The sequence below is a fragment of the Akebia trifoliata genome, chromosome 6 (assembly GCF_017979445.1).
Source record: "Akebia trifoliata isolate Shusen 1 chromosome 6, ASM1797944v1, whole genome shotgun sequence".
NCBI classification, from domain to species: Eukaryota; Viridiplantae; Streptophyta; class Magnoliopsida; order Ranunculales; family Lardizabalaceae; genus Akebia; species Akebia trifoliata.
Genome location: NC_141380.1, coordinates 1,503,022 through 1,518,044, shown reverse-complemented (window position 1 = coordinate 1,518,044; position 15,023 = coordinate 1,503,022). Strand labels below are relative to the sequence as shown.

The 15,023-nt window shown below is 35.0% G+C and overlaps 1 protein-coding gene across 1 annotated transcript; it reads right to left on the bottom strand.

The window, feature by feature from the left end:
* Positions 1–1,877: 1,877 nt before the first annotated feature.
* On the bottom strand, positions 1,878–4,971 carry LOC147399460 (uncharacterized). The gene is made up of 3 exons (XM_086444828.1): positions 4,495–4,971; positions 3,276–4,353; positions 1,878–2,322 (listed from the first exon to the last, which is right to left on the bottom strand). The coding sequence occupies exons 1-3, from the start codon at positions 4,872–4,874 to the stop codon at positions 2,032–2,034; spliced, it is 1,749 nt and encodes a 582-aa protein (XP_086300954.1). The 5' UTR covers positions 4,875–4,971; the 3' UTR covers positions 1,878–2,031.
* Positions 4,972–15,023: the final 10,052 nt, after the last annotated feature.

Sequence of the window (15,023 nt, the reverse complement as noted above, 5' to 3'; positions counted from 1 at the left end):
CATCTTGGTTAATTTGTTCTATATTTTCCTGCATTGTCACCTCATTTTTTAACATTATCAGTAGACATTATGGTCACCCAAAGAATCCTATTTCGCCATTAAATTTCTTGGTACTTGGTTTAAGTAGAGTTACCCTCATAGTTAAACCAAGGATATATTGAATGATTCAGATGAGAATATAGATCCATCTTATTTATTTATTTAACTATATGGATCCAACTAGCTGTGAATCTTTTATCAGCCTATGAACAGATTCAAAACCTATGTTATCCAATTCGTTGCTACTGGTCCAAACCATGAACCGCTACGAAACGAACCAGTTTGTAAAATCAAGTGAACTATGAACCCATCGAATTTTGATTGGGTTTGACAAACCGAATAATTTTTTAATTGGTTCGGTGAATCAAATCAATTTATTATATTTTTTTTAGGTGATTTAGACTTGGCCCCTCACTTTTTAGTGAATATTAGAGATAACACCCTATGTTTAGAAACTGATGACACTTCTCCCTTGACCTCAGTCTTCTTGGTACACTAACATAAAAATACCCAAATGCCCTCGATTTCAACCACCAATCAAAATCCCTTGATTTTTCTTCTCAAAAATCAGTCATCTTCAATCTCTTTCGTTAAAATTTAAAATCCCATCTTCAACTTTAAATTTCTATCTACTTCAACTTTCAAACTTGTAGGTGAACGATAGAATGTTTTTTTTTTTTTTCTTTTGAAATACGAAATGAAGGAATTTGGGTTGAAAAAATCTAGGGTTTTCTACCATGGGTTAAAGCAAGGAAGAAAATGATGGACAAGAGCTAATATTGAATAGATTAATTGACTTTAATAGGAAAGTTGAAGCACTTGAAGATTTCTAGTTTGGAAGAAAAATCAAAAATAAGGTTTTTGAGAAGAAGAAACCTATGAATTTTTCGCTAAAAAAACTCCAGGTTTTCAACAAAGGGTTAATCTTAAGTTGAAAACGATGAATTAAGGATGAGATTAGGTAGATTACAAAAGAACATTATAAAGATTTGAGAGCCCGAAGATGATGATGAGGGCATTTAGGTATTTTCCTAGTAATCTATTAAAAAACCTGAGGTCAAGAGATGCATATCATCAGTTTCAAAACATAGGGGGTATCTCTAATATTCACAAAAAATGGGGGACCATGTCTCACCCACCCTATTTTTTCATTGCTTATGTTTAAAATTTGGATTATTATATTGATTTATTTTTATTTAACTAAGAATTTTTAAACATTACAATCGTACTTATAACTTGTATACTTGAATTATATATATGCACAAGCGAACCGATCTAGGAAACCAAAGTGAAGCGAGAAACGAATTATCTCTACCCACCCCTACGAACCGGGTTCATACTAGAATGGCAAACCACAAACCCAAATTCAAACCGATGAACCAGGTAACATAGGGCAAACGAAAAAATCTTTTGCATGAAAAATTTGTTGATAACCTAGAAAAACCAACCAATGGCTAAGGATTAGAATGTTCTTCCTGCAAAACGAGAGATCGATTGAGAGATACTACCCAGCTGTGAGAAAGACAAGAGGGCCCATTATCCACTAACTCACAATCAGAGCAAAAAAGAGGTGAACAAAGCTTCATATTACTCAATTTTGTAGGCCCCTGTCTCAAGTCCAATGGAAGTCCCCCACAATCTTCGGTTCCTTTTGTTTTTTTCTCAATCTGAAAAAAACTTTTTCAACAAAAGTCTCAAAAGAAGGGGTTAAACCTTCAACATCCATAAAGACACGTAATGAAAATGGACCTACGACCATCACCACTCATATCCCCACAGAAAGAAGCCGACAAAAAGAAAGAAAATAGAAGAAACAGCAAAGTTGTTTGAGAGGGACAGAGAGAAATGTAGATTTTATGTATTAAAGGGCAGTAGATCCTTCATTTCTGCCAATAAAACAACATACAACTTTAATCTACACTTGGGCGTGGCAACAACTACTTAACAAAGGCAGATTAGCATTCATGGATCTCCAAAAGTTTCACCATTTCATCACCTACTGTTGTTATTGGATCGTAGCAATGTAGCTAAGATTTCGGAGAACTGAGGACGCTTAGAAGGGCTACTGTTCCAGCATTTTGTCATCAATGACCGTAGGACTTGAGGACAATCCTTGGGGATCTCTGGTCTTAGCCCACAGGCAGCAATCCCCACCGCAGCCTGAACAGGTGAATAAGTAGCATAAGGTGCTTCCCCAGTAACCATCTCCCAGACTACCATCCCATAACTGTACACATTGCTCATCCACGTCTCTGTAACACTCTCTGGATCACCCGCAATGATCTGTTCCCCACAAAATAAAGCCAACAAAATCATTACTTGATAGCTTAGCTAAACCCAAAAGAATAAGGATTTAAGTTTAGAGGGACATGACTTACAATTAAAAATGTAATCTTGGGAGCAAGTGCAGCGAATTTGGAAGAAAACTCTAATTTTACAACTTAGATAAGCTTAACGACAAAATCTCATCCAATTTTAATCCTGGGTATCCTTCAAAAAAGTATGTAGGGTGGGACCACAATTTGAGTGGAAGTGGCACTAATGAAACCAATTCAATTTGTTTAATGAAAATCCTGGGCATGCTTCGAAAAAGGAAACAGTAATATTCAAGTGTAAAGCAAAAGCAATTATGAAAACAAGTTTGGCATGCTTGATCAAGATAAGCATCAAGAAGGGGACAGAAAGGTTTAATTTAAGTGAGCTGTGGTTTGCACTTGGTAACATGGAGTCTAAGCTGCTTAGACAATAGAAAGGGTAATGGGTTTTGGTAAAGTTACAGTAATTCAGTGTTTGGGTTTGGAAAACTATGTATAGCTGAAAAGATTAGCAAAATCTTGTAACAGTAAAATATTTTTGTTCAAGGTTAGTAACTAAAATGTGCATCACTGAATGGGTTTGTCAGGTAGAGTTATTATGGTTAAGTATAGTAATTTCTAAGATACAATGTGGGCAGTACTCTGTAGAGGAAGCTGTATGCTTCCTTCTATCTTCTGCCCAATGAAAGCTGTATCTTCCATAGATACTCGAAGTATTTCACCAACTTGATAACGTTAATGCAAATCTATTGGATGGCTACAAAGGCCTTGTTTGCTGTGATATTTGGAGCATGGCCAAGTCAATTGATAGACCATCAAATGGATGGTCCAGACTCCAAATCAATGTTTGAGACCAATTTTTGTTAATGCAATTAGGAGTACTTAGGCATGAATGGTAGAAGTAAGAGGGTACAAACCAACCTCGGGAGCTAACCATCGGTATCCATCAGTTTCGTAGTCCGTTGCTTCTCCAATGCTCTTGCAAACTGTGACAATACCCATGTCCCCAACACAAGCATTCCCCTGCCGATCAAGTAGGATCCTTTGTGTGTTGAGATCTTTATAAGAGACACAATGATCATTCATGAATTTGAGCCCTTCTGCAACATCGGCAGAAATCCTAATTACGTCTTTGACCTGAAGTTTCTTGCTCTTTTGCATAACTTCATGAACTGATCCCCCTTCCATTATCTTCGTCACCACACACAACCCATGATTTTCATCAATGCAAACCCCATGGAATTGTAGAATACTCTTATGCCCACAGCTCATCAACTCCAACAGATCTCTTCGGAGCTCAAACTCATAAGCATTCCCTCTCTCACACCCTCTAAACTTTTCAATTGCAACCCGTTTTCCCTTGTAAACACCCTTGAAGGAATTTGTTCCAATCTGATCAAGGAACTCTATTTCATCAGAGTTCAATAGCCATTTTCGAATCTCGTCTCCCCCAGATTGTATAGTCTGCCACTCATCGACAGATACAATGAATGCCGAATTGGGTAAGGGAGTCTGCAGCTGAACCATTGGGATTGAATTCTCAATGCCATTTTCGTAATCATGCTCATTGTTGTCATCAATCTCTCCTATTTGTCGGCCTCGAGTGTTCTCCTCTTGGCATCCACAAAGCCCAAAAGGGAGCTTCATTGTTGTTGGTTTCGGCTTCTTCAAAGCAGATTTCAGGGCAGTTTCGATTCTATTCTTGAAGGATTTCTCTTGCCCAGATTGAACAAGAACAAGAACAATCCCAAGAGTAGAACTCTTTTTTTCAAAGATCTGGATCTTCTTGCAACAAATGGCCGCACTGTCCAATGCCCCCGACATCATCGGCCACGAAATCGTAGAATTACAAGCAAATGTGAGCTTGAAAACAGATCCATGGTTTTCATTATCAGATACTTCTTGAATCAAAATCGCAGGATGGTCATCAACCACTGATTGTTCGATCAATCGAATGTGAAGAAAAACATCTTTCATGTCGAAATCCGCTTGAGCATAACTAAAAATAAAAAAATAAAAGAATAAAACAAGAAAGAACCCCCAAAAAGATTCAAACTTTAACCATTTGAGACAGAAATTCAAAAAACCCATTAAAACCCAAATCCGAATTCGTTCAAATTGTCATTAATTTTCAAAATACCTGAGTGGTAACGAATCGAAATGCTTTCGAATGTTGGAGAGAAGTTTCTCAGGGAGCTGACTACCAGGGTAGAGCTGGGTAAGATTCCGTAGAACGCCACCCCACACAAGTTTCCTGCAACTATCGATCCTAGCCGTTGGTGAATCACGAACCGAATCCAGATTCAGTGAGTTCTTGAGGTTCGCAATGGCTCCAGAAAAATTGCGACTGAGTTTCTGTAACCTCTTCTGTACTGCTGAAGAAGATGAATCTTTAACACCTCCAGCTAAAGAGGTCTCTGGAACACCTTCTGATCTGTCTTGGGTTTTCATCAAAATCTGCTCTACCATGTCTTCTTCGGTGCTGGCCCGACTCGACCAACATTCAAGAGCTCCCGCCATGAGAGAGGGAGAGTTGCAGAGAGAGAGAGAAACTGTTATTTCTTCAGTTTCGCCATGAGAGAGAGAGAGACAGAGAGAGGGACAGAGACAGAGAGAGATGATGGATGGTTTATGGGAAGGTGTGTAATTTAATATAAGTGAACATGAGGTATGAATCATGATTGATTGATGGCTATGGTGATCCTCTGATCACGTTAGCAATTTAAGAAAGAGACGAGTGTTGTGGGTCCCATCCTATTTATATCAAATTGATCAGATCAGATCCAAAACATAAATTGATAAATATCTATGAAGCTTTTTAGGTGGGACCATACTTGGCTACACACTGATAGGTACCTTACGATTGGCCTTAGTGTGTGTGGGACAGTGAAATGGTAATATTATAGAACATGTGTTCACTTAACGACAAAATAATTAAAAGCTTTTGTTAGCCTAGCTTCCCATATCTGTTAAACATTTTGTAAAGAGTCACCTAAAGCTTGTTTCCATCGATCTACTAATATATACCAAAGTACTGGGATTCTTTCTTCATTGATTTGAGAGATCCGTTTTGCACATTTGGTAATTTGGTGGGTGTTTTGGTGCTGTTTTTTGTTTTTTTTTTTTCAAATAGTTTCTTTAGAATTTTTTTTTTTAAGTGATAGGATTTATATTATTCATTAACGAAAAAACTCAAAATCTTATAACAAAATTTTTGATGATCTAGAGAAAAAGTTAATGGACCCAAATCAATTGGAGTAAATTCTCGTTTCTTGTATATGGGTTGTTTGTCAATTTAAAAATAATAAAGATTTTAAGTACTGAAAACTCTGAGCATTAAGTAGAAATACTTAAAAGGGTCAAGAGATCTGTAAACTCATAAAAGTGAACTCATATGTTCACACACAATCTTGATCGTGTATTTGTGAGATCTAATGGTTAAGACATATTTTAGAGATCCATAATATATTCTCAAGATACATCTTTTATTTCAACCATTGGATGTATAGCATATACACAGTAGGAATTGTGTGTGAACATATGAATTCATGTCTCATGTGTCTACAGATCCTAACCCATACTTAAAATTCTATTTGATAGACTGTCTAAACAATGTTGAAACATTCAAAACAATCCTTTGTTGCAGAGGTACTTTGGATTTCAAATAAGTTAGAGGAAAAAATTTGTCAAAAGATAAATAAAATACCAAGGTGTTAAGTGCATTCTAGACTAAGCATCAAGATGGTGGTTTTCAAAAAGATTGTGACCAACAATCTACGATAATCAACTCTGAGGGGTTGGCTCAATGGCAGTTTCTAATCGATAAGCGATTAGTGCCCATAGGTCATGAGTTCAATACCCAGTATGAACAGTAATTCGTCAAGGGCCACCTACGAGGGTGCACTATCATTTACCTCGATGCGTGTGATGTGCGGGCGTTGCACGTGCCAGGGACTAATCCTTGAACAAGACCATGGTCTATGGACTAAATAAAGCCGAGATACATGCCCATTGTCTACAAGGATACCTGATTATCAAAAAAAACTACGATAATAAGAAAGGCTTACAAGGTCCGATGTGAGAATCTCCAAGCGAAAACTATATAAAGGTGTTAGAGATACTATGGAATTGGAGAATTTATGACAAAGAAAACCACTTCAACGACATCCAACTTGAACGTGATGACGATCAATTGTTTACGATTGTGATGTACCTCAAGGATGATAGGGGACTTATTCGACATATCTTCACAGCATACACACATGAGGAGATGCATTACCAATAATTCTAGCACATGCAAAAAAGATTCTCTAGAGACTGAATCACACAAACTAAACTTCAAAATATGTTTAGCAATTTTTCATTTTTTCGCTCAATATTACCAATCTGAGCAAAACATATAGTTCATCCTTCATCAATAATTATTTTTTACCATAAGCATAAAATGAGTTGAATTAAGGATTTGTGAACGAGACTTAGCTTCAACCATTTTCACGAATGCGTAGCAAAAAGGGTGAAAATAATTTCAGTGGGGTCGAAGGGGATTACTTTTTTCAAATCCAATTCATTATCTATAATTTATATTTAGTTTTGGTTAGATTTAATTTGTAGGATGTTGTTCACTTAGGCAACAAAGTGATCGATGGTTTCGGTTGATAGAAAAACATGAGTTAGACAGAGGTAAATTAAGTCAAAAGATATCATAATTACATTTAGTGGTTGATCCATCCTTAATAATAACACTTTAGAGGCTTATTCCTTTTCATAGCTGTCTCTACCTATATGGTTATGAAATTTTATTCACTGTTTAAGACAACAATCCAAATGATAATATTTATGAATTTGTCATAAAATTTATCTAATTAATAGGACAATTGTTGTGAAGAACAAAAATTCGGTTGGGGAACCCCGAGGGGTTGGCTCAATGGTAATTTCAGACCAATAAGCGATTTATGCTCATTGGTCGTGAGTTCAATACCCAATGTGAACATTAATTCCTCAGGGGCCACTTGCGAGGACCACCCTCACTTATGTGCAGTCCGAGGACTAGTCCTTAGACAAGACCATGGTCTGTGGACTGGGCAAAGCCCAGATCCGGTGCCGGTCTGGTCCGCTGTCTATATGGATACCCGGTTATCAAAAAAAAAAAAAAAAAACTGGTTGGATAGGTGTTGGAATCAAATACGGTAAGGTGAGCTATGCAACTCCAGTTGGAGGTTGGAGATCAATCCCAACTCAAACAGCTCTTCCAGAGCCCAACCCAATAAGAGCTTTGGCCCAACATACCAGTTCAATTTTGATTTTCAAAATTGGGTTAGGTTTGAAATCTTTGCAAGAGCCCAAAATAAATTAACGAACCCCAGCCCAAGTAAGGCCCAAGACTGTTTTGGGTAATTTAAGCTCGAGTGGGTCTTAGATTTTGGTTATTTTACACATCTAATAAGACAATTTGTCAAGCACGTTCCATAGGAGAGATTATGTGTGTCCATGGTTTTAAATCTCGTCCTAGACCGAGACAATTCGTCCAATATGTCATGATATCATCCACCAACAAGCCAGATAGACAAGTCAAATGTATTAGTCGAGATTTAAAATTATAGTTCATTTTTCTCATTGTTGAACAAGACGATGCAAACATATCGGAAAACTCATCTGAGACAAGACGTCAAAACGAGTTATAAAACCATGTGTGTCTGACCTTTTCACATGGCGTCTCTATTCTATTTTGCTTTTAAGTAGTTAAAATATAAAAGAATATAATGATTACAATCATTTTCATTCATAATTATAGTAGTCAGATTTTTTTTTTTTTTTTTTTTTACTTATTTATAAGTTTTTAGAATTGTCAAACAAAAAACTTTACAAGTTTTCAATTTTCGTGAAAAAATGTAGCATTCAACGTTGATCGAAATGAATGATTGATATGGACAATGAAATTGAAATTAATACCTTAGTGAAGGTCAGTAGAACTAAAAAGCTCAAATCAATTGCATTATTCTTTCCGATTCAATGTATTACCAACTAAGCTAGTTGGCACCTTTTTCACTGTGTAAAATGTGACACAATCAGACATCTTGAAACCTTTCACCAGTTGATAGAGAGTGTTCCTAGACATCTAATGTATCTGTAAACTAATTATTGAATGTTATTCAATTTGGAGTTTTCCAACCATCATAATCATCTTCTCATTATTACAAATATTGAGGTCGACACATGAATCGATTTCATCGTTCAAGCCTATTTGGAGTATATGAATGGATCCCATACATGAAGCAGATGTCACTAATAAATTTGGAGTCCGCTGAATTTCAAATCAAGTGCTCATCTGTTGGATTGATGTTTAGTTATTAGTTCTAGTGACCCTAATATCAAATAGTAGAGAAGAGATCTTGAATTGGTTCAGTAAAAACGACGCAGAATGATCTAGTAAAATTCATAGGTTCAATGCCTATTGGATGCACACCAATGGGAACGTTCAATATATCTATTGGAATTGGTTTTATATCATTGGCATTTCCTCATCTTAGCGAATTGGGGGCCAATGTTATTGGATTTAACCGTATTTTTAGGTTGGCTTTTAGCGTGATGCATCCCTCTCACGTCATACTGGCTTACGACCCACAATGCAAGCCTACCGCTGGCATCCAAAGCGATAATAATAATAATTTTTTTTTTTTTGGATCACCACATCAGGATGTTTAGTCATTGCTTCGTAACAAAAAACTCAGCGGACTAATATTTGTATCACACATAAGAAGAGTGGAGCTAATCTCGCTCTTGGCCAAATAAATCTAAAATCTTTTTGTGGGGGATAAAAAAATACTTCTTTTTATTTATTTATTTTTAATATTTAAAAATAGAATATATTTTTAACTGACTCATCCGAGTTGATTCGCGAGTAGTCAATGTCACTAATCTCAATGGACCTTCGATTCGAGTTTTAAAGTTATGATTTTCAAGAAAGGCCAACACATGAAAATTCTTCTTGTTGGATAAATCCTTTTATGTGGCTCCAAAGGGGGGATTTGAACTCAAGACTTCCGTTTCGTGAGACGTGGTCTTAGCCATATCGACAGTCGAATAAAAACTGGAAACCTGATGTGTCGGTCACAAACATTCATCCCACATGTTAACAATCAAGAGAATCTGATTGGTGTGGCTTTAAGACAATTGTGGAGCCCATTTTTGTCATGACCTGACATAAGGGCAAGTATCCCTTTGAGTTTGGTGGGCACTGTGTAAAATACCAAACAATAGGTAATGGGATCAGATGACCGTTATGAGTTGGGTAGGGTAGCATCAACTGAGCAAATTATTGAACTCAAATAACGTTGTGGTTGGCTTTAAAATTGAACCACCCGAGCTAGAGTAGAAGCAAGGCCTAGAGGTTAGTGAGTCTCATCAATCAAAAGGATATTTCAAATTGATAAATTCACTAACTCGGACAAACAAACCTCGGGTATAATAAGACAAAGAATTTATGATGATCAATAATGACGAGAGTGACATTCCTTGATTCACCTTCCCTCAAATACTGAAATCAAATCAACTTAGTAATTAATACGTTGAGACACTATTAATCAAAGAGTTGTGCTGGAGTGATCTCATTTCGTACTTTCCTACCATGCATGTGTGCACAAAATCATATATGCTTTTTTACTCGTATCTCAATGAAAAACATCTATGATTCGTACCCACCTCCACGTCAGGAAAGTGCGACATGAGGTCAATCTTTGAAATCATTTCAAAATTATTCTTAATCAAACTTGAGTATTAACATTTGTGAGGGAAGGGGCAACACAATTGATGTAAGAGTCAGTAGCCTTCATTCAACTCGGACTCCACGTGGTGGAAACTTGGACCATTAGTGCGGTGACATTTGTCCCAGTATCTGCAAGCTCCAAAAAAATTAGGATTCATCCTCTATCGCAAAAAACCCATTTTGCAACTCATTTTTCATCATCTTCTTCCTTAAAATCTACATTCATCTTTTATCAATCTCTACTTTCTTACTAACTTAATAATCAGAGGATTTTTTATAGGCATTACACCAGAACCTCATCCTTCAACCGTTCAAAAAGTTAAAATTCAACTTGACCATTACTATTCAAGGAGGGAGATCGAAAGATTGAAAATCAAATGAAGATTTGAAGACTTTACAACTTTCGAGGGGTGGGACCTATAAAAAACCTTCACAACTATGATTCATTCAAGATATGATATGGCAATTGAGTAAGTGGTGGAGGGCATGGTTAGGGTCATTCTTTAAGAAATCAACATGGTCAAATTAAAAATCTTCCTATAAAGTATTTTTTTCATGAAAATTAGATTTGCAACCTTGGTGTTGTATCCTTTTTTTTTCAAAATAAGGAAGCATTGGCTTTGTTATTTTCATGTTGAAGTCCTGATTTGATTATTATGCCACCCTTATCATTGTCATATTAATGGTTAATCTCAATTTGGAGGCTACTTGCATTGGAATTGATTATTTATTAGGAATCACATCTAAGTCGCTGCACGTGATTTCTTACTAAATAATTTATCATACAACCTATATTTTAAATCAAAGTAGATTACTGACAAAATATTATTTACATGAGGTAAGATGACCTAATTATTTGAAAGCCTATTTTCCTACCTAGCTAGCTTTGATTGCTTTAATGGAATCATTTGTGGTGGGGTCTATTTCACCATACAAGAAAATATGCTAAAAATCATGTGGGGTAGTGAAAGTTGACATCTTTATTTCAAATGTTTGATTCGCTCCCCTTTATTAGAAAAAAAAATATGCAACTATCACCTCCACTTATGCAACCTCTAAAATATTATATATATATATATATATATGAATAATGATTTTTTGACACCCCCCCTCTGATACATGCCCTTGATGTAGCATGTGCTAGAACTATAAATTCTTTTTCTCAAGATACACAAACATATATATTTATGGGGATGTATATTTGTGTATCCCGAAGGAAAAAATCTATGATTTTAGCCTATGCCACTTCAGGAGGTGTATGGGGGGTATGTGTCAAAGGGGATGTCAAATAATCACAACCCCCCCCCCCCTTTCTCTCTCTCTCTCTCTCTCTCTCTCTCTCTCTCTCTATATATATATATATATAGGGGGGCGTTCAATGGCCAACTTTTTAGCAAACTTTTTGACAAAACATTTTTCAAAACATGAGTTAGAGGTTTTGGAATGGGCTGATTTTTGGTGAGGATGATCTCTATGGTGAGGAGATCATCATCACCAAAAATCAGCCCATTCCAAAACTTCTAACCCCATCAAAAACAGTTTACAAAAAATGGACGGTCCACAATTATATATATAAATATAATTGATCCAATACGATATCAAATCTAAGTCCTGTATAGTGAATCATAAATTTCAAATTTGAATCTCAAGTCATCAATCAATATTCAAGTATTAACGGATCCATTGATAGTGTGGGACACTTTCAAATCATAATTATTTGATTTTGACACAAGGAAAAGTTATTTTATCACTTAGTATCCTTGTTTGCTATTGTGAATTAGAGATGAATAGTGGATTTTTAAAGAACAAAATAAAGAAAATTATTTCTTTATCCATAATTTTCTCACTATAATCTTTTTATTATATTTATTATTTATTGTTTCTAGAATAATTAGACAACATTAATTAAATACACTTAAAAATGTTCTTTATAACAGTTCTCTTTGTAAATTAACTAAGCAGATGTGGCAGTGTCCTCTTATTTCCTTTTATATTCCGATTTTATCATTTTTCAAACGTAAGCATAGCTGATTTTTTCCTGACAAATGGAATCCTGTAAAGCCCCACCGTACGGAAAACTATGATTTGAAGTCATGACACACTCTTTAATGGTTTATTTGATAAAGTTTCATGGTTGAATAAAAAAAAGTGTTCCAGTTATATTCTTGTAAGTCTTTTCACCTCTTCATGTAAAGTTTTACACGAAAAGTAAAAACCATATATTTCTGTAGAGTCGTGATTATCGGACTCTCCCACGTGGCATATTCAAAATACTCTACTGACGTGGCATGTGTTAGAATAATAGATTTATACTGTCCTGACGTTGCATGTGTTAGAATCATAGATTTTATGCCTCGGATACACATCTGCACATCTTCATAAATATGTGCAATTGAGTATCCGACGAGTAAAGATCTATGGTTCTAGTGCACGTGATGTCAGGAGAGTATTTCGAGAATGCCATGTGGGAGAGTTAGAAAATCATTACTCATTTCAATAATAACTAGAACTCTTACCCTAGTCTTCTCTATTAAGATTGCATGTCCTTAACCTTGAAAAAAAATGTACAGCAAAATAAATAGTTCTTGGTACTTGGGAGAGACGATGATTATTTCAAAAGAAAAATCTAGGGATTTTTTTTTTTTTTTTAACATGAAAATAATGATATATAGATGATGTCAAAGAGCTCAAATAAACTAATCTAAAATGAAGAGGTTGAAGATAATGGAGGTTTTTGAAAAAAAAAAAAATGTAAATTTGGTAAGAGGTTAAAGATAATAATATAATGTAAATCCCCGTGAAAAGATCAAGACATTAGGTAAGTCATCAATTTGAAAGAAAAAAAAAATAGGACGTTTCTAACAATCGTACTAGGGTGACTTTAAAATTTACTATGTCACACTTTGTTGTTGCGGAGGTGCATAAAGAGCCATAGATGCTTTTTTACTTGTATTTAAATGAAAAATATATATGGTTCTAAACACACTTTCATGTCAACAAAGTGTCAAATAGAGTAAATTTCAAAGTCACTTCAGAATTTTCCCATTTTTAATTCTTCGAAAATCTCAAGAGTACCTCAACAGAACTCATTAGATATATTGTATCCTCATAAACTTTAAGTTGATAGGAATTGTAGATTCGTCCAAGAGCATCACTTTGCTTATCTAGGAACTATTAAAGATTAGCATGGAGAGATTAAGGAAAACATTATTAAAACAATAAAATATAAAGAAAAATATTGAAAGGATTGCGTAGGACACTGTGTTAGACGCTCTACTAACATGGAGGTGCACAAAACCATAAATGTTTTTCCTCAAGATACAAGTGAAAAAATCTATGGCTTTGGGTGCACCTCCACGGCAATGTAATGTCTAACATAATGTCCTACATAGTCAATCCAACACGACTCAAATGTAAATGATTAAAGTGGAACTGTGCTTATGTGGTGTTGTGTCACAAACACATTCCAATTAAATGAGTGAATTAAATTGTATATGATAAAAGAAGACCAGCTATGCTTTACAACACTAAATTATATATATAAGTAGTTTGAATAGATCAATCTACGCGAAAGTTGTTTGAGACACTTCGAAAATTTTAAAGAAGGTCAATTATAAGCTTAGTTAGAAAAATATTCAAATTGAAAGTCTTAAAACAGTAAATAGAATACCAAATAGAACATAAACTGAGACAATGAAAAATGATATGAGTTCTTTCAATAGTTATAGGCTTAGCTCTTTGATTGAATAGAATGAAGGAACATGATCAATTTATCGATTTCAAATCTTTGGGATAAGGCGGGTTTGTTAGTATTATTAATGTAGTTACAACAAAATATGAGAACTGCTATTGTCACAACAACTTTTACTAATGCCACATCAATTTTTACGTAAATCATCAAAGAATTACATATAGTTGGTGTGGTGTTAGTAAAAACTGATGGGGGCAATAGTAACTCTCTAAAATATATAGTTAGAGAATATTTCTAGGGATTCCTAATGAATGTATCACTAGGAAATTTATTTATCTCCATTTTTTTTTCTCTTTTGTACCCCCAATTAGGGAAGTTTTAGACATTTAGCTAAAAGTTAAGTGTAAAATTGGAACACTAGGATATATTTCTGTATTTTAAAACAAAAGATCTTCTTGTCAAGGATGGATTTGCCGTTACGTTTACGTGCAGTTGATAACAGAGTTCTGTAAATATTCGGGAACCAAAAAAAGGATGGGACTAGACATCTGTCTTACACTTTGTCACTTCGAACTGTCGAAGGGTAACGTCCGTCCAATCTGTTTGATACCAGGGTGCTTTTGTAGAAAGAAAATGATTATGAGATTTTCCATAAATATTTTAGTTCTGAGATTTTACCTATCAATCTCAGAGTTCATGATGGTACATAATATGGAGAAAATGGGTTTGAAATAAAAAAAATGGTATAAATATTCAAATTCGATATGACTTTCGTCTAAATCAATATCAAAAAATCCAGTTAATTTGATACAATAGGACATGTTTAATATACCATATTAATAGGGAATTAAATGCTTATGAAAAAAAACAAAGAATGGTGATAGTCTGACTATCCCATGTGGCACATGCAATCAACTCTCTTGACGTGATAAGTTTGAGAGTCGTAGATCTATACACCTTGGGATACACAACTGCACTTCTCCATTAAAAAATGTATCATGAGGGAATTGTGTATCTTGAGATGTACAGATTTACAACTCCCAAACTTGTTATGTTAGGAGAGTCGATTGAGTATTTCATGTGAGGTAGTCAAATTATCACGACTCTAAAATTAAAAAGGAGGATAATTTACAAAAGGGTAATAAACAATCATCATAGTGTCATCTGTGAATGAGACGAATGATCGAGTTCTTCTTCTCCTTCTTCTTCTTTTCCT